General features: G+C 44.8%; 3 protein-coding genes across 7 annotated transcripts; all 3 read right to left on the bottom strand.

Moving 5' to 3' along the window:
• Positions 1 to 439: 439 nt before the first annotated feature.
• On the bottom strand, positions 440 to 12,026 carry LOC118504151 (retinol dehydrogenase 14). 5 transcript variants are annotated; one of them, XM_036038277.1, is made up of 4 exons: positions 11,715 to 12,026; positions 4,423 to 4,578; positions 4,056 to 4,194; positions 440 to 1,312 (listed from the first exon to the last, which is right to left on the bottom strand). In XM_036038277.1, exons 2-4 carry the CDS (start codon positions 4,543 to 4,545, stop codon positions 570 to 572), a joined length of 1,005 nt encoding a protein of 334 aa, XP_035894170.1. In that variant the 5' UTR covers positions 4,546 to 4,578; positions 11,715 to 12,026; the 3' UTR covers positions 440 to 569. The 5 variants fall into 5 exon arrangements, with proteins under 5 accessions (XP_035894170.1, XP_035894169.1, XP_035894172.1 ...); XM_036038276.1 differs by having other exon boundaries at positions 4,423 to 4,573; positions 11,715 to 12,024; XM_036038278.1 differs by lacking the exon at positions 440 to 1,312 and adding an exon at positions 2,074 to 3,540 and having other exon boundaries at positions 4,423 to 4,573; positions 11,715 to 12,024.
• A 2,983-nt stretch (positions 12,027 to 15,009) lies between these two features.
• Positions 15,010 to 17,838, bottom strand: LOC118504141 (protein sly1 homolog). Its single transcript, XM_036038239.1, has 6 exons — positions 17,657 to 17,838; positions 17,430 to 17,589; positions 17,057 to 17,358; positions 16,029 to 16,989; positions 15,813 to 15,954; positions 15,010 to 15,739 (listed from the first exon to the last, which is right to left on the bottom strand). The coding sequence occupies exons 1-6, from the start codon at positions 17,682 to 17,684 to the stop codon at positions 15,413 to 15,415; spliced, it is 1,920 nt and encodes a 639-aa protein (XP_035894132.1). The 5' UTR covers positions 17,685 to 17,838; the 3' UTR covers positions 15,010 to 15,412.
• Positions 17,839 to 18,202: 364 nt separating this feature from the next.
• On the bottom strand, positions 18,203 to 22,197 carry LOC118504139. Its single transcript, XM_036038233.1, has 7 exons — positions 21,808 to 22,197; positions 21,554 to 21,740; positions 20,795 to 21,091; positions 19,608 to 20,717; positions 19,385 to 19,524; positions 19,053 to 19,312; positions 18,203 to 18,996 (listed from the first exon to the last, which is right to left on the bottom strand). Exons 1-7 carry the CDS (start codon positions 21,866 to 21,868, stop codon positions 18,364 to 18,366), a joined length of 2,688 nt encoding a protein of 895 aa, XP_035894126.1. The 5' UTR covers positions 21,869 to 22,197; the 3' UTR covers positions 18,203 to 18,363.
• Between the last annotated feature and the right edge of the window lie 3,305 nt (positions 22,198 to 25,502).

Below are 25,502 nucleotides of genomic sequence, written 5' to 3'. Positions count from 1 at the left end.
TTTCTTCGCCCAGATTCAATCGCTTCTACCACTCAATGGTAATTCTTGTCCTCTTCAAAATTAGACCTGATCGATTCATAACCACTGTTATAGGTTTTGAATCAAAGCAGGCGTGATTTTTAAGTAATAAAGAACACATTTTAAAGTGAGCTTCGATTCGCATCTCGACAAAAATTCTTCTTCACTAAATTTAGGTCCAAAGAGCAAAGAGAAACCGTCGATGAATTAACTGTCAATTCAAACAGTACTTTGCATACCTTTAGGCGCCTTCTTCGGAAAGCTCCACTGCAAGCCATTCATAAAATACAGGCATGAAAAGGCATAACATAAGGAGTTTTGCTCACGTAGGTATGCTAATGCTAGGATTAGGTAAGTATTTAACAAATTAATTTCTCATATGTAAATACAGAGTAATAGATAAACGCACAACGCTAACATGTTCACTGGGAATACCATCATGCACTGGTACACAATATGCACACCAAAATGTTTATTACAACCCTTAACGCTAAAACGTACCTTACCGAACGTCAAACGGCCGAAACACCGTGCATTCCATCACCCTTCCCTTAGATCTGTGGGTCTTCCGACCCCAGCTTTACCAACTTCTTCGATGCTTCCCACAGTTCGTGCTGTCTGGCGACGTGCTGGACGCGCCGGTTCAGCTGATGCACCTTGCAGCCCCGGAAGTACTGGCCAGTGATCGTCTCCACGTCCGGCGACACCGACAGATAGATGCTGGTGCGGGCACCTTCTTCCGGCGTGCGGAAACACATCTGGATCGGTTTGAACAGTATGCTGATCGGGAACGGTACGTTGCGCCAGATGCCGGTATCGATAACGCCCGGATGTAGACAGTTCGCCGTCACCTTCGTACCCTGCAGCCGGCGGGCCAGCTCCTGCGTGAACATAATCTCCGCAAACTTGGACAGATTGTACAGATGGATGGGAAAGAGCGAGAAGTAGTTGACCGGATTGATGCTGTTCACGTTGGCCGGATTGAGTGACGCGAACTGGTACAGCTTCGAGGACACGATCACGATGCGGCCCTGCTCGGACCGCTTCAGCAGATCTATCAGCAGATGGGTCAGCAAGAATGGTCCGTAGTAGTTGGTCGCCATCGTAAACTCCAGCCCGTCCGGCGTGACCTTATTGTTGAACCCCTGCGCAACGCCAGCATTGTGTATCAGCACGTCGATCACCGGCTCGGTGGCAACCACTTCCTTCGCAAAAGCACGCACCGACGTCAGCGAACTGATGTCGACGTGCTTGATGAGCAGCTTGGTATTTCCCGTTTCGGCCATTATTTCCTCTGCAATGGTGGGGTCGAACTTTAATTAAGTGCATCGATACGAGTGAAGAACTTCACTTTGTTGATCAGCGTACCACAGGGTAGTTAAGCCTAAGGCTTGGGAAGGAAGCTAAACGATACGTTTAAAAGCTCGACATTCCAAACAGAAGCCAAAAGAGTTAATGGGCAGCCAAAAAAGAAGCGTTTAAATTTGGTAAAAGAAGCGTTTGATTAGTATGGCAATGTCTGCAGAGTACGCTACATTAGCTTTTCTAAGAATTTTACTGATTAAAGAATGTTTTAAAGTGAGAGAAACATTTTTTAAAACCTTTTTTTATTACAAAGGTAAACAGATCGTATAAACGCTACTGAACAAATGAAGCTTTTTGGAAACATTTCAATACGTGAAACATTTCATTCGAATCGGTTGGAACCCGAGTTTACGGTGAAATTAGGGCAATCATTATGCTTTAAACTATCAATAAATATGTTAATTATGAGAGAATTTTTCTGTTTCAATCAAACCAATCAAACAAACGAAAGAAACAAACCAATAACACGTGTATTCTATTGACCACTTAAATTCATAATAATTTGAATGAAACTTTTCATCAAGTTTTCAACGGCACTGAAACAGTTTTTGTCAGAAGGCCGTTAAAAGTAGAATTGAACGTTTTAAATAAAGCTAACAAAAAATCTAAAAAAAGGTAACTTCCTTTTATCCTTAATCGTTACTGAAAGTCCGACAAAAAATAGCTATGGTAAAACGTGCTCATGAGCGGTTGAGTGGAAACAATGGACGATGCAAGTTAATTTATTCCTCATGACATGAACAGTAATGAAATTTTACTTAACTAAAGTAATTATAAAAAAATACTCTGGTATGTTTTTAACCCACTAACCTATCGCGAATACTGCTGATGCATCCCACACGTTAAATGAATGATGAAATTGGCAGCAAATAACTTCTCAAAAACAATAAAAAAAACCCATTTCGTGGTTGAGCATTAATAAATGAACCTTTCCTTTTCCTGTGGTAAAGTAGACTTTCCTGGAAGCGCTAGTAGAAGTAGGTTAACGAATAAAAGAAAAAAATTAATTCAAACAAAAAAAAACCGTCAGCGAAGCGTGAAATGAAAACCACCCTACGATCGCATGAACAAATGAAGCAAGTAATGCAAAAATTGACAATCAGCAGCAAACACAGCACACACACGGTAAACACATTCTTCGAGAGCGTTTTTGAGGGCCGGCCAAAACAAAACAAAAAGCTAAAGCCCGCCGGTCACTGACTTGTACCCAACCCGCTAAACGACGGATCAACATAGATTTATTTATTCAACACACCGCAATTGCTAACGAGGATCGTGTGACGTTTAAATGATATGAAAGAATAAATGAAAAAAAAAAACACAAAAATCCCAAACTTTTTTTTCTTTGGAATTGGATGATCAAACATGCAGGACAGTTGGAAGAAGAAAGTCTAGACGAGAAAAGTTGCTGCTACCGTCGAATGAATGCTGATCAAATTTTGGGATCACTCTCGGTAAGCTTGACGATCTTTGCCGACTCCTCCCACAGCTTGCGGGCCCGTTCCATGTCGCTAATGCTTGCGCTGAGCGTTGCCTCCTTGCAGTCCATGAAGTACTTGCCGGTGACGCCCTGCACCTCCTCGGAGCAGGCCAGATACAGCGAGGTCTGCGCACCCTCGACGGTCGTCTTGAAGAAGCTCTTGATCACGCGCATCGGCAGCGTGAGCGGGAACGGTACGTTACGCCAGATGCCGGAATCGATCATGCCCGGGTGCAGGCAGTTCGCCGTCACGGACGTACCCTCGAGCCGGCGGGCCAGCTCGCGCGTAAACATAATGTTCGCACACTTCGACACGTAGTACAGGTACGCCGGAAGGCTACCGACCGGGTTCAGATTGTCCAGATTGACCGAGGCGAAACGGTACAGCTCGGAGGCAACTACCACGATGCGGCTCGGGCCGGAGCGCTTCAGCAGATCGATCAGCAGATGCGTCAGCAGGAACGGTCCGTAGTGGTTGGTGGCCATCGTAAACTCGATACCGTCGACGGATTTCGATTTACGGAACGTTTCGGCAAAGCCGGCATTGTGGATCAGCACGTCCAGCTTGCGCTCGGTCCGGAGCACTTCCGCTGCCAGCTCGCGGACGGAGGCTTGCGAGCTGAGGTCTAGCTGCAGCACGGTTACGTTCTGGTTGCCCGTTTCCTTCACTATCTCATCTGCGGAGGAAAAAAGGGGGTCGAGTTTCATCGCTGGTTCGGGGGTTGGTGTGGTGAGGAACACAGGTGGCCCCCACTATCTTTGGCGTGGCCTCTATACAGGTTTGTCCGGACATGCACGTGCAGCAGTAGTGGGATAGACTTTGTACAGAAGCTTAACGTAGCGAGTGGTGTCGTTTTCGGTATATACACACGTGGATCGAAAGGGCAGACTTGGAACAAAAGACCTTTCGGGAACTTTGCAAACCTTAGTACCTACGATTAATTACGAGTCATTAGGGTCCCTTAACGACGATCGTTCGATTTTGAAGATCACCTAAAAAGTCGAACATTTAAATTTTCTCTCACGACATGAGTGATCCCAGTGTTAGTAAGCGAACCACCTCTTCTAGCCCATCAACTCCCAGCCACCAGAATTCCCATCCAACAACCCATACACCGGTACACCAGAATAGCTGTAAAATTACGGATATTAGTAACGCTACACGACACCATACAATGGACCGTTTCCTTACCTTGTGCCTCCTTTGCCGTCGCCATGTTTCGGCAGGCCATAATGACGCGGGCGCCTCGTTTCGCCAAATCACGGGCAGTTTCCTTGCCAATGCCCGAGTTTGCACCGGTAATGAGTACCGTCTTACCTTCCATATTTCGCTGTAGAATTGGAGAGTTTCGCGGGGGGAAGATGGACAATAAGAAAAGCAAAAGTTTAAAAATAAAATAACAAAAACACAATGCACGTGGCACGTTACGCTCAAGTGAACAGGTGGCCGCGGCAAGTGGAGATGCCATTTTCAATCACGGCTACCCAGTCCACGCTTTCACCAGCCTTTCCAGTAGTGGTAGTAGTAGTAGTAGTGGTAGTAGTAGTAGTATGCTTACAGAGGAGGTAAAGTGTCCGCAGGTGAGGTAGAGGTAGTATTTGATTAGTGACAGTACGATCGCTACACCCGTGACTGCGGATGCTATCGCCGTCAGTGGATCGTTGAACCCGAATGGTGACATGGTTGGGACGGTTTGATCTACTTTTTTCCTACAGTGTGTGGGTGTGTGTGGGAAGGGGGGAGGGGGGTGAGGGTTGGAATGGAGTGGTTTATGTAGGGTGGAAAAATTGGAAAAGGACACGGTACACCGGAAAGGGAAGAAAGAAAAAAAAAACACTGATTAGTTGGGGACGGTTTTTTGTGCTGTACTAGTGCACTAGTAGTTGGAATGTGTGTGTGAATTTTTTTTCGCTTGTATATTACATTTTTGCAATTAAAAAATACTTTACAATTTTATGTAATTTATGAAAAAAATAAAAATAAAAATACTCATGCATCACGGGCACCGTATATTTCAGGGGTCGGCAATGTGCGGTTGGGCTAAGAAAAAATATTAGTAGAACTCCGAAAGAATTTTACTGTCTATTTTTTTGTCTTATTATTGTTTTTAATTTTACCCGTAGTAAAGTAGTCAGCCCTACGAACGGGGAGGCGGTCTGGATGGGACAATAGAATAGGAACACTTTTATATCCGTTTTTTAAACCACTTCTTTTTTCTTACTTCATCTTCGACGATGTACAATCATACCAAAATTTGGCAAGATCCTCTCTTAAGTAATTTTTACAAACAAACAAAACTAAATTGAATAGTTTAAAATTAATTTAACCATATTAAAAAAATATCTGGTTTGTAATTTGTAACTTAGCTTTAACCAATACGGCCAGGCCGTTCTTTTGAATAAAAAAAGAATTATCTGGTCTTACGCTATTGTTCGTCACCGTCACAACACTCAACTAATTTGTGTTTTACAATTTTTTTAAATGTAAAATCGAAGAGTTCATTGAATTTAAAGCGACTTTAGACTACACTCTTGTATTGCTGTAGCGAACATGTTTATTATTGTAAACTTACAGAATTTGAATTCAAATGTCCACAACACACGATGGAATAAAATTAAATTTTAAATAAATGTTGCTTTTAATCCTGTAGTATTTCGTATGCAAAATTTTATGATGAAATATCGTGCTTAGTAGTTAGCATTTTCTGAATCTTTGTCATTTTTGAGGTAGGTCATCGTCGAAAATGAACGGTCCTTTCGATGCCCGTGTTGCTCTAGTTTCTCTCTCAAACGTTAATGGTGAATATTCTTACAGCTAAGTCATTTTTACGAATCAGGCTATTTGAAAAAAAAAAAAAAACGGTGGAACGGTTAGAAGGGCACGCAACAAGCGCTCTAATTTTAAGGTTGATTTCCTTTGAAGCGATACATTATTAATCGTTCTTTTTTTACAATATCGCCGTTTGCCGACCCCTGATTTATTCGTTTTACATCATTCGAGCACGTGTGTGAGAGGAAATTAAGTTTACGGGTTGTTAATTAATTTTTCTTCTTTGTTTTTCCAACAGTTTCCATCAACCTGTGCGCTGCTAACTAATGAGTCTGTTGTGCAAGAGCTTAATTAAATAAAAATGAAACCACTGCTAAAAAAAGTGTGACAAGTGTCAGTATAATAAATAATTTAAGTAAAACGAAGCTGTACAAATAAGAGTAGGTAATAGTAAATTTAAAAAAAAATGCATGCTATAAATATGGAATAGTAGTAACCGTGAAACCGTGAGGAGCATGAGCAAATCTAGACCCTCCCAAACGAGATTGAGCTACAATTTTAGAGTTTTTGTGGCCACGATAAGCACACTGCCATGTGAAGTGTGTAACAATGAGTCAGCAATAGCTGTCTATGGTACCAAAAGCTTCGGAACAGGTTGCACCACTTCCCAAAAACGATTGGCCTCCCCCCTCCTAGGCCATCCATGTGCCATTAACAGGTGTACCCAAATATTTCATGCGTAATCTTCATTTTCACTATCAATACCAACAAAAAAAAAACGATCGGTTTGGCGTCGATCGTACGTCATCAGGGAACATTCTTGAACGATCGACGTAGATCATTGACAGAGCGCCCCCAAAACATTGAGTGGGGCTCACGGTAGTAGTAGCATTCCGATGGTCTTTCTCCCGGTTCAATTCACCACTGCGAGGCGTAACCTTCACCCGCCTAAATAGCCAGTATCCGTTACGGCCGCCGGACGCCACCGAAGGCTTGACTGCTTCCCGAGACTTGGGTTTTTTGTTCTCGCCACCATAAGCCCTCAATCAATTCAATTTGCATCTTCCGTTTTGGGAATAAGTAAGCGAGCGGCGCAAAAACCGCGCAATAAATGCTGCTTTGCAAGCGTTTATTGAGTCAATATTTGCTTATCGTGGCGTACGAGCTTCCTCGTCATCATCATCATCTTGTTTCTTCTGTTTTTTTATAGTCCCCAACATGCCAAACGTGTGGAGACACTCTGCAGTACGTCTCCCAAGTACCTAGCACACCGGCAACCACTTTAGCAACAAAGACGTCTCGTGTTCTTCCAAGAAGCGGCCAGAGGTGGGAATGACGTTTGTGGAACCCACAAGAACGCACAGCACCGTGCTCGAAAACTGGGTTCGTTCAAGAGTCATCAAACAGCGTAAACGTGTTCTGACCAATTGAACCACACTTTAACCGCATCGATACGCAGGACGCACGATGCTAATTGTGCGATCGAATGCTGCGTAAGATATTAACGGACGGGTTGAAGCATGTACCGAAAGCCGTACACTCTTCTCCAGAATTGTACGCCTTCAGCAAACAGCACCATAAAAAAGACGTACGCAGACTTGTCCGATGGGCCAGCGAACCCGGATATGTTGACCAAGAAAAGTGTCATTGAAAAAGGGGAGAGAAAAAATCCTCGAAACAGACGGCAGTCTTTTTTGTGGTCAAAACAGCTAGGCTGAAGCATAAATAATTTCTTATCGTCATGTGCTTTGATGTGGTTATAATGTGGTTATATGTTTCGCTCAATTGTACGCCGTTTTGCATATCATCGGTACTGATTTGGTGTGGGTCTGGTGGTAAGGTGCTTCATTTGTTCAATTGGTTTAGGCATTCGTGATGTTTCTACGGTTTGAAATGCTTTGCCTCATTGACAAGGACTTGGTAACAGGGTAAGGAAAATTGGGAAAAGGAATTGAAGACGATACGATGATCAGTGATCAGTTCTTTAGTAACGAATTTTTCAGTACCAGTAAAATACAAGTCCAAATTCAATACTTAAGACTCAGGGCTATATGTCTTTCAGGTCGGCCCGATGGTAGATGCGACAGCGGCCCCGGCCATCACAAGGCAGGACCGGGGTTCCAGTATATCCCTCAAAGAGTGCCTAGCCATCTATATGGTAATAATGAGTCCAATAAGCCAGAAATGGCAGGCATGACCTAAGGGATCGTAAGGCCAAGAAAGCCTCAGGATTAGTAATCGCTTGGCCTGCTGAAGAAATCCTAGAATTCCACTCACGATCTTCGATCTTCGTCTGCCAATTCAGTAAGGCCTCCAGCTTTTCTGGAGCATGTATTAGTGCCATCACTCGCACTCAATTCAAACTTAGGCCTACTAGACCTCCTCTTACCATGTGGACGGCTTGAAAGGATTTTACGATCTAGATCGCCCGGTGTTATTCTCATGACATGACCAACCTACCGAATCTAGGTGAGTCTCATTCGCTGTCCGATCGTGCTTTCACACCAACGGAGCCAAAAATTCTTCTGAGTATCTTCCTCTCGAAAGCGCCAAAGAGGAATTCGTTAGTCTCAGGACCGAATCAATGTCTTAGGGTCATATATAGTCTTAGATTCGCCCATCGAAGCGGGTATTTTGAGTAAACGATGACCGGTAGGCAGCCATACCAATGCGCCTATCGCAACGTCTGTGTTATTATCGGTGCTGACTTTTGACCCCCGATAGGTAACTGCCTATCTAGCCAGGGGGTAAATCAAGTCAAGAAAGCATAGCAATAGCAGATCAACACCTCTCCAAAATGTAAACTAACATGAGCCACCTAGCCTCCAAATTCATTCATACTTGGAATTGAAGACTAACTCGATTTTTCGCTTTGGACACCCAATGAATTATAGTCCACAACAGAAAAATGTCCAATTTCCTAGGCTCCCGAGAGGTTACCACCATGTAATCGTCGACTGTTCACTCCTAAATTCTTATTCAAATACTATAAAATGTTGAAGCACTCTCTCTCTCTCTCTCTCCCTCTCTCTGTCTCTTTTTGGCCTAACGGCCTCTTAGATCATGCACTGATGTATTTCGATAATCAGTTCTCACTACGGGGGAATGCGTACGGAACTCAACGCCGTTGTCGTCTCTACCACCGTGCCGCCCAAATGTTGAAGCACTAAGAAGGGACAATTTCGGCGCCCAAAATCCACTGCCAAAACAGGAGTCAATTAGTACTCATGAGTTTGTGTGACTTTATAATTACACTAAAATCAAATATGGCATCCTGGCGTTAAAGATCTAAAGGAACTGACATCGGCCAAAATGCTCGATGGATCTGTTTGTTCGATCAGAAGTGTGGTGGCTTAAGGCTGCATCTGGAGACTATCTAGTAAAAATTCACGAGGTTTGCGTTGCGTGTTTGGAGGACTTTCGTTGAGTATGACAGTGACATCTAGTTCCCAGAGATCCTCGTTGTGATCAGAGATCATGCTGTTCGTGATAAAGCTGTACGACCCGCCGAAAACGCTAAGATCCGTTCGTTATATTATGTCATGAATTACATGACGCGAACTTTCTTAAGACACATTTAATTCCCATCCGTGAGTCCTTGTACTCGTTATCATTTCCTATCTTAACCACCTCTCTGAGTATTAAATTTTGAACAGCTTTGGGACGCTTCAAGAGCGCACTATGGTCTGTTGAAATTTTAAATATCTTTACAAGAAACCAAGATAAATAAGCCGACTCAAGCAAAGTGGCGCATCACAGAAATGTAAAATCGATTATGCCACACTCCACACACAAAGTGAAAACCGAAATGAAATTTATATAAACATTGGGACAAATCTCACCCTTCAACATCAGCACTGTATGTTTGCTCCGATTTAAAACGATATCGTAGGGTTTGACTAGCATTTGCATTCTCATGAAGCAAGCCTTTTGCCGCATGAAAGTGACGCCTTCACGCCACAACTAAATACATTATTTATTTAACAGTCGCAAAATATACCCAAAATAAGATATCGCTGCATCGAGAAAGAGCGACTAACTCTGAATCAACCAAAACACCCGCTTATGCAACGGTAACTGACTCTGCGGCTGACCAACCGATGGACGGTTGGTGGAATGTTTCGAAAAGGTGACCTCTCACGCTGATTGCTATTTCGGCAGGCGAATAATCGTTACGGAACCAACGTGGTCTTCAAGTTTCGCTCCGTGTGTGTTTGTAGATATTTTCCAAATAATCAAAAACCGAAAGCGAAATCAACCACGTGCGACTGGACGTGGTGGAGGTTCTGCGCTTTTTTTTCCTCTCATCTTTGAGGCTAGATAAAACCGAAAACCACGAACCTGCTAAGCCTAGCTTAACACGCGAGATCTTAATTTTCGGTGCATTTTGGAAGTGAATGTGGCGAAACGTAATCTGCCAATCTGAAGGTTTTTTTTTCAGAAAGTTGCAGTATTGAAAAAAAGGAAAGAAATCAAGTACGATAGCAAACGCTTTGAAAGGTGAAACAAGATATTCGCCTCTAGTGACATTGATCGGTACTAGTGTTACTAGAATACCTTATTCCTGTTTTTTCCCCTAAACTCAACCTTCACACCATGTATTTTGAACCAAGCAAACACTACTTAGCGGCAGCTTCCACTTAGTTCTAATTTGCTGTTTGCCATTGCATAGTCAAAAAAACAAATCAAACATATAAGACGCCACTACGCTACCCAACCAGTTCGACTTCATCCAGCTGCTAATGATTATTTAAAAGTTGTTATTAATTTTTTTTTCTCCCCTCGCGTTTCTGTGTTTCAGCGATTTACAATACTCATTCGCCAAGCGTAACCATCAATCGGAACATGGTTCTGCTTCTGCGACTCGCCGACTACTTCCTGCATATTCACGACCAACCGTCAATTGGTAAACACACTTGGGCCGGTAATTTAATTGTTCAAGATTTATAAAGGCACCACACAGTGGAAGCTGCCGTTCGATCGTACAGGAGCTTACATTTCGAAAAGCAAAAAAACACGTGACCAGACGTATAAATAAGACATGAGCCAGGCCGCACCTGTGCAACAAGGTGACGCGTTTTTGTTTGAGCAGGAGTGTAAGATGATCACGGTGCAGTGCAAATAATAATATAATAAATCTAGCAACCAGGCTAGACCTCGGGTGTGATTCGCGTGACATCGTCACTAGTTACACAACACAAGTGTTATGATCAAGTTGGCAAAAAATGGGGAATAAATCCCCGGCAATAAATTATTCACTTTTATCCGATCCGCGAACGCAGACATCGTACCAAGAAAAGCAAAAGTCGACAAATCAATCACTCATAACATGCAACTAATCGTCACCAAAAGCACAGGGGTCCAAGTAGCCTACGGGAACCTTACACACAGGGCTGCAGCAAGCGCCATCGATTCACCTTGATCACCAGCATTATAACAAATGATTACTTGGATAACGATTCTCTTAGGAAAATCATTTTTGGCACGCAATTTCGTAACTGTCGGCGACATTTTTGCGCATGCTTTTGTATGTTATCTGCAGAGGGGATCGGTAAGGTCGCACTGCAAACTCGAACCGCCCAGGGCCTGGGACAGCTTTCGTAATACATTGATTTTAACTTTACCAAACACATCCGCAGGGTATTGTTGGGACAGGGTGCCACGATCGTACGATTCGAACGCGGTCAGCTCAAACATTGTTGGTATCCACGGCGATCGAAACCGGGGTGCTCGATGCTTGATTAGCTTACAAAAATAAAGACATGTTTTTATGTTGGGTGTACTTGGCCAACGGTATTCTACACTCCCGAGAGAGAGAGAGCCTCCCCCCCCAAAACGAAACCTCTGGATGACCCATTTTCACCGTTTCCTACATTCCACCGTTTACGATTTACCGTGAGCTTTCTCCTTTAGGCTTTTCACGTATTCACGGTTGAATTTTTGGTGCAGCGTTTGGGTGTGTTGGTAACGTTCCCTGCCATCACTCGCCAATGGAGGCACACGATCTAGCGATATTGCATCTCCGTCAAACGGTTTCACGGTTTCATTATACCTGTTCGTGCGAATTCCAACTTAACTAACCTTTTGACCTGGAGGACTGGCGCCCGATGTAACTTGAACCCGTTACTTATACACAGACGAACCCTTTAGGCGGTCCCGCTCGCTGGATAGCACCTGAACTTTTCCACTGACGGTTCACCGTTACAACCCGCGATGCACCCACGCGCACACGCTTTCAAAGATGCAGGCCACTCGGGTGTGTCGGACGACGACCAACAACAAAACGTTTTAAGACGATGCGCAAACACAACACACTCTCGCACACTCACGTACGCACGCGCTTAACCGTCCTGCTCGTTCGACGGCTACGATCGAATTGAGTCGGTCGGGTGGCGCGCCACTCGGTCGAAGGTGCATTTCACGATCATGATCGGGGCCGGTGCAGTGGTTGGGTAACCCTTCGGTTTGTTAGCTGGCTATACACACTGGGCGCAGGTGCTTTGTTTTACACCTATAAAATTGCTGCTCATTTAAAGATGGTGTTACAACTTTTCCTGTGAAATGGGACATTTTCTACATTTTTTAAAGATTATTTTAAACAATAATTTAAAAAAAAATGAAATTCTATGCACTTTTAGTATCAAAAATTATGTTTGGTATCATCCAGCCAAATGGACTTTTCAACAAATCAAACAATAAAAATGCGAAAATCGAATTTTACTTCAACATTAGACTCTGTTACTTCAAAAATTCTTCACCGATTTTTAATATAAAGTACCAAACTTCTTCTTCTTCTTCCTTGACCTCGAGAGGTCTAAGTCGAGAGACCCGTAGCAAAGTAGTCGGCCCCGCGTACGGGGAGGCGATCTAGATGGGATTTGAACCCCGGCCCTGCCGTGTGAAGACCGGTGCCGCTGTTGCCTTGGACGCGCACATCGGTTTGGAGACATTTCCTGCGCTAAATGTCCGTGAAAGGGCACCTTATTTCGGGTGAGCTCGATCGAGATTTTTTTTATATAAATCTTATAAACAATATGGATGGGTATGAAAAATCCAGCTTTAACAATAAAATTCATAGAAACCTTTCAGATTTAAAAGACAACTCAATAACACCCCCAAGTATCTGTTAAAACTATATTTAAGTATACTTTTTTTATTCTTTATAATGGAAAATAAATTAGCTGCTCCTAAGCAACCTGTTTAAAGCTAATCATTTTTTTTAATTTAAAAAATCCCGAGATCAGAAAAAAAATTACGATCAAATGTGATCATAAATATAATTATCATGATAAGAAAATAAATCAATTCAAAAATCACTGATAAATTATAGTCTGCTCGTATTGCTATTTGTATAATTATGATAGTTAAAGAGATAACACAATTTTTATCGAAAAAGAGATGAAAATGCCGTACTGGATGGCAGATGATATTGGTCTCGATTACTCATCAGACTTGGCGTCCTCCGACTAAATGGAAAGATAGGATGTCAGGAAAACATTTTTCTTATTTTATTAAGTTGATTTAACTTCACAAAACGAAACGATTTCATTCGGTACAAGTGTATACCTAGCCAATTGTACCGCGCAGGACAGCATGCGAACCGATCGTTCCATGTGGTAGGTAGCCTTTGGAGTAAAAGACAAGGTTACAGCGCTACTCATCCGTGGTTGCCGTGGTGCAGTGAGCTTCAAGCTTCCGTTCGTTTCAATAAATTTGAATATTACAATTTTGCCAGCTACACTATGAACAAAAATGAGGAATGTAATAGAGAACGGAAACTAATTCAGTTGCTCCTGTTGCAAGCTTTGCAATATTCAATTGCCAAAGTTACGTGAGCCTATTTTACATGGTCAAACCGCTTGAAGAGCACTGTTGTATCGGCACATAACGGCCTAGGAAGAGGAGCATTTGCAAATTGCCATTGAAAAGCTGTGCCCTTCGCCCTGAAACGGGTTTTCTTGCTAGTGTTCTTGATGTTACATGTACCAAACATGTTACATTGCCTATGTCATGGTTGTTCTTCTGTTAACAGCTGTTCTATTTTTTTTTTCTAAATTCAACTTATTTTAGTCAAAATTTAAAAATCATTATACAATAACTGTGTTAAATATCAAGATTTTTGCAATACAACGTACTTAAAATTATCAACAAAAAAATCATCAAACAATAAATTTGAAGTAAAAAGTTACTTCAGTCTATTCGAAAAGTTGCGTGAAAGCAGCCACAATCAACAGGTCGGCAATAAAGCTCAGCCGTCCATTTCGATTTCGGCCACAAAACCACTTTCGATCGCGGTGGTGGCAGCTTCTGCGCAACACAACAGTGGCCATATAATTTTTATTTCTACTCTCGCTATCTAATGCGGCTTCTTACTCGAGGTCTTACTTTTCACATATGATTTATTTTTCACACCTAGCTAGCGTTCAACTTAGTGTCTTCCTCATACGGAGGCAATGGATGCACTCTCACTACATCCATAACACTTTTTCTTTTGCACTACAACCTCGATAAGAGTTGGCTTGCTTGATTCTTCTTTTTTTTCGAGGCTTAATGGGCGAGTCCTGCCTCTATGCCACCGGGCGCCATGTCCAAGATAGCTAAAATGGACGAGGCTGGCTTCCGAGCCGAATACAGTCCTGAATACTATCTATAATCTATCCATCCATTTCCTCAAAAACGACCAGGCTTTTAAGTTATTTTGGAGCGAATACGAACACGACCCACCCGTTCACTGATTGCGATGCCGCCTATGACAGCACAAATCTTAGACCCAAAAGACTATAGACCATAGGAAGAAGTGTAAAAGATGACGGTCCTCTTATACGAACGCGAGTCCAGGACTATACTGTCAGAAGACAGAGAGGCAGGTGCTAGGGACGTTTGAAGAGGGAGAATGAAGCACGGGCTAGCTGAGCTGTTTCATCTGAAGATAGTTTCACCTGACAGTAGTTAATGCAGTATAGGAGCTCAGCATTGGTATGATGGATCAGATGGGGTCGATCTTGCTGGAGATCGGATCGATGGAATGCGGCCTTATTCAGAACACATGAGCCGAACACATTGCCGTCTTGATATGACCAGCTTGGTTTTTTAAAGGATTATTTAAGGATTTAATTTAACTGGTTGATATTTACCGATTTTTTAACAGATATCCTCCTGACACAAAACTGACCTGACTTGGGTTAAAACTAGTAAACCAGTGTCAATTATTGATATTTGGAGTACTAGCTATTCTTTCAGAATAAATCACCTGGCTGCATGATTTACGATTCCTACTGGGGAACGGCCCAGATGCGATCTGATAGCTTTCCCAATCGTTTGGGACACCGGTACAGCTTCTCCTATACCATCAGACCGCTAGAAACTATACAGAGGGTTGAATTAGCTCTTGCAATTGAGTTACTGATAGAGCGAAATGCTTTTATTGAATAAATACTAGGCTGGTTGTTGGGAAGAACGAAACATAATCAATACGGGTACTGTACACGCTCCTCATTCAAATACGCTAATGCTTGATAATAACAGTTCTCAAGTTAAAAGGCTAACGAACCAATAATAACGCTTTATTCTGTGCTCAAAACGTAGCAAGGCAATCGACACCCACACCCCCATTAATATACCTAGCCCGTCACGGCTCGGCACAACCCGTGCGTACACTTTGCAAACTTTACTTTACCTGCTTACCCCTAGCTAAGCTCACATCTGTCGTCCCCCGAACCCGGACCACCGAAGCAACGCACAATCCCATCGCGGCGTACCGAATGGTGGCGGGATGTGCTCTATGCACCGGCAATCTCCTCCCCGAGCAGTGACAGTTGCTTCAGGAACTGTTTCGCATTCGTTAGCGTCGAGGCACCGTAAATGATGCGCCGGATGCTGTTGGTGCTTTGCTTCGATTTGATGAAATCGACCAAGTTTTGGTACTCGATGTAGTTGCCACCACCGACCACGAACACGATGGCGTCCTGGAATGGGGCACGATTTTTCGGCACCACATCACTGCCCTTGAGCAGTTTCGGATCGAGGTAAAGGTAGTCGTCCACCTCCGAACCGCCACCCGACCGGCACTCCATCAGCTGCTCGGTAATTTTTGTGACGGGAAGATTCTGCAAGATAAAAGTTAGATTTAAAATTTAAGCAATGACAATGGCGCGGAAGCGCCCGACAGTAGTTACGTACGTGTCTTTTAACCACCAAATTCTTTACACCTTCCATCACGAATGATGATCCTTGCGAGACGAGCTTCGAAAACATGGAAACCGTTTTCGTGCCACTTCCTTCGTATTGGTTCGAGTTTGTTAGGGTGCTCTTCATGATGCTCCTAAAATTGAGACGGTAACAAATGCATTAAATCGCTCCCTGTGTTGCTATGGATACCGTAATTGCCATACGTACCTCCATCGCTGTATGTACGGCAGTGGGGACAAATCACAGCCACACTCCTTTAACGTTTCTTCCAGCCGCTTAAACTCCGCATCGGTCACGTTACTGCAGATGTAGTAGATGATGAACAGGCGCATCTTATCCTCCGGCAGACCAAACTCCGGATCCTTCAGCAGCTCAATCAGCGCACGATCGAGCGCCTGCTTCGACATGATTTTCTCTTCCAGCTCAAAGAATGAATCTAACCGACGTGCTTTGATGTAGTTTAGTATGGAAGTAGCAATCTTGGTATGCATATCGATTAGCCGCTTCTTTTCCAGCAGCTGGGGCAACGAATTTACGGCGCTCGTCAGTTTGGCCGTATTATCGTTCACCATCGAAAAGGCGACATCCGACTCCCCGTCGATACCCATCGTCGTTTTCAGCTTTTTGATCTCTTCCTCCGACGACCGGTACTGTTCGAGCTCTTCCTGTATCGCTTCGGCAACCGTCGGAAACGGGCTGCCCTTGTGCGTGCACCAGAACCGATCGCGTGAGTCTAGGTCGCATGCTTTCAGTTTTGGTTTGGCGCCCGTCGCACCGTACTGCTGCTGGTCCGCGGACGGATCCTCTTCCACCACCACCCGATTCAGCGCAAGCTCCAACACATCGTGCGCCAGCGCCTGATACGTCCAGGTGTGATGCAACGGTGTCGCCATGTCGATGCTACGATCCAGCAGCACCAGCAACGGACGCTGGAAGCTAAACGCCCCGGTCTGCGTTGCGTCCATGTGGAACAGATTGTTCCGTGCGTCCCACAGATTTTCACGCAGCTTTTTCTCCAGCTTGCGGGCCACCATCTCGGCGGCACTGTTCTTTGGACACCTGATAATCGGCACGGTACCAAGCGTCACGAACACCGCGAACAAACTGTCCACAATGCTATCCATAATGTTTTCCATCTCTACGTCCTGCGTATTGGCACGATTAATTGCTGAAAGAGGCAAAGCACCATTAAGCTAGCGCACGCTGCGAGTACACAAACCGGGGGAAATACGTACCGTAATACGACAAAGCGTCACTGTTTTGGTGCTTCAGCACAAACATATCATCCTCCAGGGTAATGAAGTTCAGATACTGATCGTACACCTTGTGAATGTTCGCCACACAGCCGGCCTGCAGTGCCGCGGCCGCAAGATCTTCCAGCTTCTGCCGGGAGATGGGTGCGATGAAGTTTAGATGATACACGTCGTACAGCCCGTTCTGGAAGTCTTGCGCTATGCGGCCCAGATTTTCTTCGGTTGCGGCACAGAAATAGATGGCCGGCACATCAGGAATGGAATCGCGATCGGAATGTAGTTGACTGAAAAAGAAAAAAAACGCGGTTCAGTGGAAGCGTCTGACCAGCGAAGCCGCGATGCTCTCAGTATTTACATATGCAGCGTAATACCCATCTCACGCAGCTCACGGATGGATATCAGCGGTGAAATAATATCCTGCCCGGCCCGATCGTATATCAACAGTTTCCAAACCGGTTCCGCGGATATTGCTTTCGATATGGGTTGATTGAGATTAAGCATTTGCTTGATAGCATCTGAAATCCGAACGAAGTGCTTGCGTTTAGGAGGTTGGCAATCGACAGCGTTATACCAGCAACTTACTTATCTGACGATCTTTAAGGGTCACCATTGTAGCAGAGGGTAGAATTTAGCGCGAGTTTTCGAAATCACCAACTAAATAAATGTGTAATTCAAGCACAAAATCCACCCTTCCGATGCGAACCGAGTGACGTTGACAATAAATAGGTGTTTTTTTTTGTTATGTATTCGTCATCGACTGACAACTGTCAAACTGAGGATAACGTAAACAAACTGCTGCACGGCACTGGCAGTTATGCTGCATGGGCAAACACTTGTTTTAAAATGTCAGTTAAAATGGAAAATAGCTTTTCGGGTTTTTAATATTGATAAATAGCAACAAAACAGGTTTTTTAGTCTAATTTAACTTAAATTTAAATGCAAATATCATAATAAACCACATTTATTACATGGGAGTACCGAGAAAATTCGTCAACAATTGAGAAATATTGCATGAAACATTGTATGTGATACTAATATTAGGCAGGCATCTGTCCGTAGTAATCAATAAGCTAATAACATAAAACTAATACTAGGCAGCAGACTGTCTTTGTTGAGTAAAAAATTAAATTTGTTGTTTTCTGTACAGTTTCGCTATATTTGGAAAAAACAATTGTCGATCAAACGCACCCTTTCTCAGTAAAACATCTTAGCGCCCGATACGGTCAGGTCAGATCGAACACAGATGGTGTCAGAAGAAAAAAAAAACGGTTGTACAATATTATTCCATCTTAAATAAATAATCTTACTATCGTCGCTATACAAAACACCATCCAAGGAGAGTGCAAAAGAGGCGTCCCTCCAACACCGTTACCATCGCTCATACATCGAATACCCTCGTGCCGTATAACGAACCGTACCTGATCGGGATACCGGCAATCGTTTTCATTGCACAGCACATTCGAACTTTCCAACCGTACCGTGTAGTACAGTGATCGGCACTCATGATCCAGCACGCCATCACACGGCCGGGTATGATTGAACCAAAGGCTTTCCGCGCCGGGACCCGTCGTTTGGCAGCTATCCGGTGCGACTCGATGGTTGCGCCCTTCGCACACGGTAAACTCACCGTAATCGGTGTTCATGAACTGTACCCGCACGTTCTCACTGTTGCGCAGGAACAGCTGGCTCAACCGGTACCGCAGCTCAACACCCGGCGATAGGTACTGTTCGTACTCTTCGCGAATCACCGCTGACCGCCACAAGTCACGATTACTGTCCGTGTGACAATTGGGCGCCATGAGGCGTTGGGGAATGTGGCGTAACATTTGCGCGAGATCGGTCGCAAACCCTTCGATCGGCGTTTGCGAGGTTTCGATGATGTGATAATGTTCGTCCACCGAACGGCTGTGCGTTGTACCGGTCTGAAATAGGAAATGCTTTAAACGATATAACGATCCTTCGTGTGATTCGTACTTACAAAATTTGTTAACTGCCGGAAGGTGGCTCCATCGTTAGTGACAAAGCCGAAATAAAGGTCGGGAAACTGTTCGAACGATCCGCGCAGTATACGCCGGGCACTTTCAAAGTCAGCATTTGCTATACGGTGGGATTGAGCGAATACCAGCACGACGGGTGCATTGGAACCGACGGTAAAATTCGATCGCTCTTCGTCCATCTGTGCAGCAAGCGTGCTGACGATCGAGGCAAAGCTTCTAGAGAGCGATAGCTGCCGAGGAACTGAAACGAGAATGCTTTTTGTTAGTATCAGTAATGATAGGCTTTCGTTTAAAAAACTGGCCGTTTTCTTACACGATCCTTGAAGCCGTAGCAGTTGCTCGAACGCGGTAGAAATACTGTGCGTCTTGTTCACCATATATTCACCGGTGGTACCGTGTACAACGGACAGCGATGAACCGTAGCTGGAGACGTCGATAAGATCCACCAACCAGCTAAAACGAGAAGCACATTCGTTACCATTCGTCGCCACGTGGTGAGTCCAATGAAGGTGACGGATAAAAGAACGACACGCTACGATATGAGCTGCAGATTGCGATACTCATCCCGGGAACCGTCCAGCACGACCGTAAGATCCACGTTTGGTTTGGCACCAAACCTACCAGCCTCCGCAGTTACCGACGAGCATTCCGACACCGTGTCCAGTAACAGGTTAGCTTGATCCACAAATTTATCTACCGTCGCGTTGCAGATGTTCTGCATCAAACGCTCGTCCACGATCACGCTGCCCGTCGTGTACTGCAACAGCTCCACAAACTTGTACGTTTCCTGCTTCAGCTTATCCGTTTCGATCGAGCGCAAAATGTCTTTCCGCTGGCAGGCACGTGTCACATCCACCGATTGCCTTTGGCGCGCTTCTTCCTCCACCTCTTCCCCATCAAACACGGCGTGGAATCGTGTCGCACCGATTGCGCTCGCACTAAACTGCCTTGCACGCTCGTCGTCCGGATTGACCGCAGATCGTAGAGCAACCGGCGCATGGGCCCGCTTCGGTGGTCTAGCGTGGCCCGGCCCGATGCGCCGCCGCTGCGAAACCGTTTCGATGGCAGTTACCGGTATGCCACGCTCACTGTAGTACATTTCCAGCACCTGCGAAAGCCGCAAACGCCGCAAACGTTTGTACAGCTGGGGTGTTTGCTGGGCCAGAAAGAACCCATCGATACCGGCCAGCATTTCACTGTCCATCATTTCCCACCGGCCGGCGTGCGCTTCGCTCAGGTAGCGGGCGCGCGGAAAGTACGTATCGTTCCAGCTGCCGGCCAGCCCGATCACAACGTCCCGCATAAGGGCTGGCCCCTGGTACAGGCACACCTCGGCCAGATCGCCCGCCAGGCCGGCCGCGTACATGTTGTCGATCGATTCGAGCGAAGCGAACAGTTTGTCCAGCTGCTTGCGTGTGTCCACCTTGTCCATGGTTTCGAGATTTTCGTACGGATTTTTCTTCCGGTATGCCGTCACGAACTCGCTGATCAGGACGTTCTGGGGTTGGAGACCGGCCGCAATCGACATGATGACTATGCCCGGTGCAAACGTACCGTAGTCGGCGGTGTGGCACGTTCCACGCTCGAGCGGACAGCGGGATAGGGGGCGCGCGAACGTGGTCTGATTGGTGTTGCTCTTCTGCGATCTGCGGGAAAAAAAGGTGAGGAATTTAAACTTTAACCGGGACATCAGGACAATATACTAGATGGGGGAATAAGCTACTTGTTCTGTGTGATCCATGGCGCCTGCACATTGCCATCGTTGCTCATCAGCGTGAGTGGACAGGTGAGCCGTTCGTCATCGCGCTGGAACGGTTCGACGGAACTGCTCAACATGCGGTGCAGGTTGCAGATTTCGAACGGCGATAGGAAGGCTTCGAAATCGATACGGCCCGGTACGTTCGATACGAGTTGCCGCTGAAGTGCATACTTCGGTACCATTATGCCACGCGGACTGTGCGGTGTGACCCATTCCGTTTCAGCCACATCCGGAACCTTCTCAATGCCATCGACGCGCAGCCTGGAAGGTTCAACAAAGGAAACAGAGTAATAGAGACATGACAGAGACATCGCTTAAAACTAGAAGAAGTAGATCTATAGGACAGCAAATGAGCAAAGGAACGGCGATCTTGAAGAGATGCAAGTGCCGAGCATAGGAACAATCATCGAGAAATGATGGGCAATCCAAGAGAAGTAATCGACGTGGAAGCTAGCTATCGATCTTGGCCGACTGGAGCCATATAACCGAGCAGAAATTCATTGCAAAATTCCACAGTCTCAAATTGCAAATTTCGCCACACTGTTTGCAAGATTCCATTATATGATTGCAAAGTTCCGCATCGGGCTTGTCATATTCCACGAACCATTTGAAATATTCTCCAAAGAGGGATAGAACACGTTTAAGTCATAAACACAACAAAAACCAATGGATTGAGGACATTTCCTTGCGGTACATGATATAACACATACGAACACAATTTACCGGTGAATGAGTTCAGCACTGAGCATGCGCATATCTAGCGTGGTAGGATTATGGCGCTCGATCTTTCGTATCAGCTCGAGCAGATACGGTAGCGTGTGTGGTGGCCCCGGCAGCGTTCCATTGCCGCGATAGCAGTGAATAAGTTCGTCCGGAATGTTGTAGTTTACGGGGGCAGTTTTCACAAATCCTGCGAAAAAAAGCGAGATAATGGTATTTTAGCACTTTTTTGTAACCTTATAAGTTGCTTCACTTACCCACTAATAACAAAGAGGCTAGTAATAGCCCCACACTGAAGCCATGCATTTGACGTTCCATCGCGGGTTGGGGGTTGACCACATTAAAACACACGAAGTTGTCTTATCTCGCTTAGTCTAAACACTTTCTTGTTTGCTATCGGACGCACTTGTTTAGGTGCGGTTTCGATGACTAACCACCTGTGCCTGTGCCACGACGAAGCACACCTTATTTCTTACACTAAACGCATACTAAAAGACTACATGCTGTGGTTTATTGCAGCAACTTGTTACAACATGTATTATAGATAAATTTAAAACAAAAACTGAAGTTCTTCACCGATCAAATGAATCTTATTAAGGTTGCTTAAAACTGTGACAATAGATGTTCACACGCGAACGGTTAGAATAGCACTGCCATACGCCTTCGCTCTTATCAACTGTCTCCTACAGCCTGTCTAATCTGATAAGTGATATCTATCTTATGATAGGAAAGGTCATACCTTGAGCGTCCCATTACAACAGGTGTGTATGTGTGATATCCCGGTGCAAAACATTCGACTAACTACTTCTTCTTTTCCCCTTCCGAAGAACCAGCCAAACGTACATCTCCGGTGCTTACTACCTCCTCTTCCTGTCTTTCATGTGGACTAAAATTGAAAGAACTTTACGGGTTGAGTGGAACGGTGTCATTCGCATGACATGGCCAGCCTACCGGAGACTGGTGAGTTTAGTTCGCTGCGCAATAGCGAGGTGTACGACTCATCGAGGACGTCGTCGGCCAACTCATTCCGCTATAAGGATACTGGAGATACACTGGCCAAGTAATCCTTGTGAGTTATTTTCTTGCGGACCGGACCGAGAGACTTTTTTCAGCACTGTGAAGAATAAACGTGACGCTTTAGACGATATACATGATGTGACGATATACTCGGTCGGTACTGCCATCATTCTTTGATGCCTTTTTTTCTCTAACATCCAACCTAGATATTTTACAGGTGTTCGACTATACTATCGAACATGACCTTATGGGACGTTAGGCCAATAAGGAAATATTATTTAAAATCCGGATTGATTTACAGAAGATGGTCCCAGTACTTTATTTACTAGGCAATACAACAACTTCGAGGTCTTGGAGCCAGCTGTAATCATCCTCGATGCAGTTCACAGAGTACAGTCATGTTCCGTCGTACTTTTTTTCTTCCTGGGCGCTACAACCTCGAAAGGTCTCGCGACCTGCTATTTCTGGCTTTCTGTGACATGGTTGTACCCGTAGCTGAAGAGACAGTCCTGCGTATAGGGAAGCGGTTTGGAAGGGATTTAATCCCCGGTCCTATCGTGTGAAGATCGCCTCGGCCGCCGGACCGCTCCTGGACACCTCCTCTTAAGCCTTAAAGGACTTGGGCAGGGTTAGGTCTTCCGGTGCTATTCTCATGACATGACCAGCCCCACCGAAACCTGGCGAGCAGTAATCGCTGCAAGATGGTAAGATCACTCTCTTCATTACGACTATTTCATTTCCATACGAGGTACGAGGTATACGAGGTTAACAATCGTAGCTCTTTACACCACCAAGCACCCAGGAGGTAACTCGCCTTCGCAGATGACCTGAAGAGTTTACCATCCGTCTTCAACTATCATCCCATCTTCCAGATTTGCCGCACGGTGGTGAGCTATGATCAGAGTTCAATATAGAAGAGACTATCTTGCCAAGATTCCGAAGCCCTATTCGAAATTGTCATCAATCGAAACGCAAAACAACAAATCCCAAATCGACCCAGTGTGTGAGTGTTTTTTTTTTTTTACACCAAATTATATTTTTGTAAACTTGTTTACCTTCCTTCCTTCAGCCTGTCTCCTCCATCGTTACCATTTTGCAAAACTTGCACTACAATTGTGTGTTGTTGGTTGTGAGTGTTTGTTTCCGTATGCTGTTCCATTGGTAGATCCTCCACTTTCGTTCTGCCTATTGGTTTACTTTTTCCGGCGTGACTACCCTTGTTACCCTTCGTTCGCACATCCCAATCACTACTTCCCTTGTGTGTTGGATGTGGTATTTGTGCGCAGCGTGCTGACCACCATCACCCTATCATCTTTAAAATGCCACCAATTTCCACTTGCACATATAAAACTAATTATGCGTTAAAATATATCATCTAATTGTGTGTGTGTGTATGTGTGCGTGGGTTTTCCAAAAGACATTCAATGGGATGGACTATCCAAACAAGGTGACGACTTCTGTGTGAGTGTAATGTGCATATTACGCTATCGTCCTAACTCAATCGTATCCCATCTCAAGCTGGCTTGACTGTGGATCCTGTCTGTTGCATTTCCAAATTCGCTGCTAGTAGAATCAATCGGTATGCGGATTAGTAAGTGTTAATAAGTGTGTATTTACTTTATTTAACGTTGCAATTGTTTCGATTGTTACATTCCGCGCTTTCTCCCGTTCCATCTTTTGCTTTATCACTTTATCATACTCTTTCGATCGAATATCTATTCACACCACGTTGGCATTAGTGATGGGTTGTACGACACTCCCGATCGACCCGTAGTTGAGTTCGTTTCCTGTAGGAATCGAGTTCGACCCACAGGTGCAATAAGTCTCGTCCCGATACACACGAATCGACCTGACTGAGCCTACGGGTCGGACTCGCGCATGCTTTGCTGCACCAACGGGTCCCGAACGTTTCCGCATCGCTAAGGGATAGCTCCGACCGGGTAGGTTCGGGTCGACTCGCCCATCACTAACTGGCATCGTTATGGGTAGCTCCCCCAGCCTCATGTCCTTCCTTGCGACTCTTCCTCTATACATGTAAGGTGTGTCGGACGTCTATAGTACTGGTAGGTGGTACATGTATGGGTGGTGTGCGTGTGTGTGTGTGTTTGTTTGGAAAGGTGGTCTCTGTACACCGAGTGTTTGCTTCAACACACACACACATATTTTTTCCTATGATAGCTTAATTTTGTTAATTATTTTCCTTTCCCGCTTTTAGTTGGATTTCTCTTGGGGTTCGCTGGTGCATTTCGCACGAATAAAAAAAAAATCCCCACAACGAACGGAAAATAAACGAAACGGAAACTGTGTTCGTTGGAAGATTTCTTACACACCTTGGAGTAGGGCATAACGCATCAGTGGTTACTATGGTGGAATTATTTCTCTGACCCGTGCCTCGACCCAACAACGACATTAATTTTTGTTTCTTTATTTTTTCTTGTATTGCTCTACGCAATTCCGCTACACACGAGCATAGTATATGCTACGCCAACACATGTGCCACGGACATATCAAGATGAAATCTAGTTACTTTACATTTAATATTTGTCTATAGCGTTTACAAGTGCCTAAAATTTGCTACCGAGAAATAGTCTCAATCATAAAAAAGACGTTGAAAACACAGACCAATGCACTTGTCGCTGTTTGCGTGTTATGTTATAAATATGTGTTTGTCTTCCCTGTGCGGTTCTTCGTGTGACGTACCGATTCCCCACCAATTCCCGTCGGCCGAGCCTTACTAGCTTTTCAGTTCGGAAATTAAACAAACACAAAACCCTGAACTCCAATCCACACACACACACAAATGCCCGAAAAAGGCGCTCGAGAACGCAACCATCGCGTATAAACTGTTTACTGCCGCTTCTCAAGCTTCCAAAATGCCGACAGGTCCTTGCGTGCATGGCGCTCATTTTCTTTTCTGTGACCGAAAACTATTCAT

This window comes from Anopheles stephensi, chromosome 2, assembly GCF_013141755.1.
Source record: "Anopheles stephensi strain Indian chromosome 2, UCI_ANSTEP_V1.0, whole genome shotgun sequence".
Lineage (NCBI taxonomy): Eukaryota > Metazoa > Arthropoda > Insecta > Diptera > Culicidae > Anopheles > Anopheles stephensi.
The sequence above is the reverse complement of the archived record's forward strand: the minus strand, read 5'-3'. Positions and strand labels throughout refer to the sequence as shown.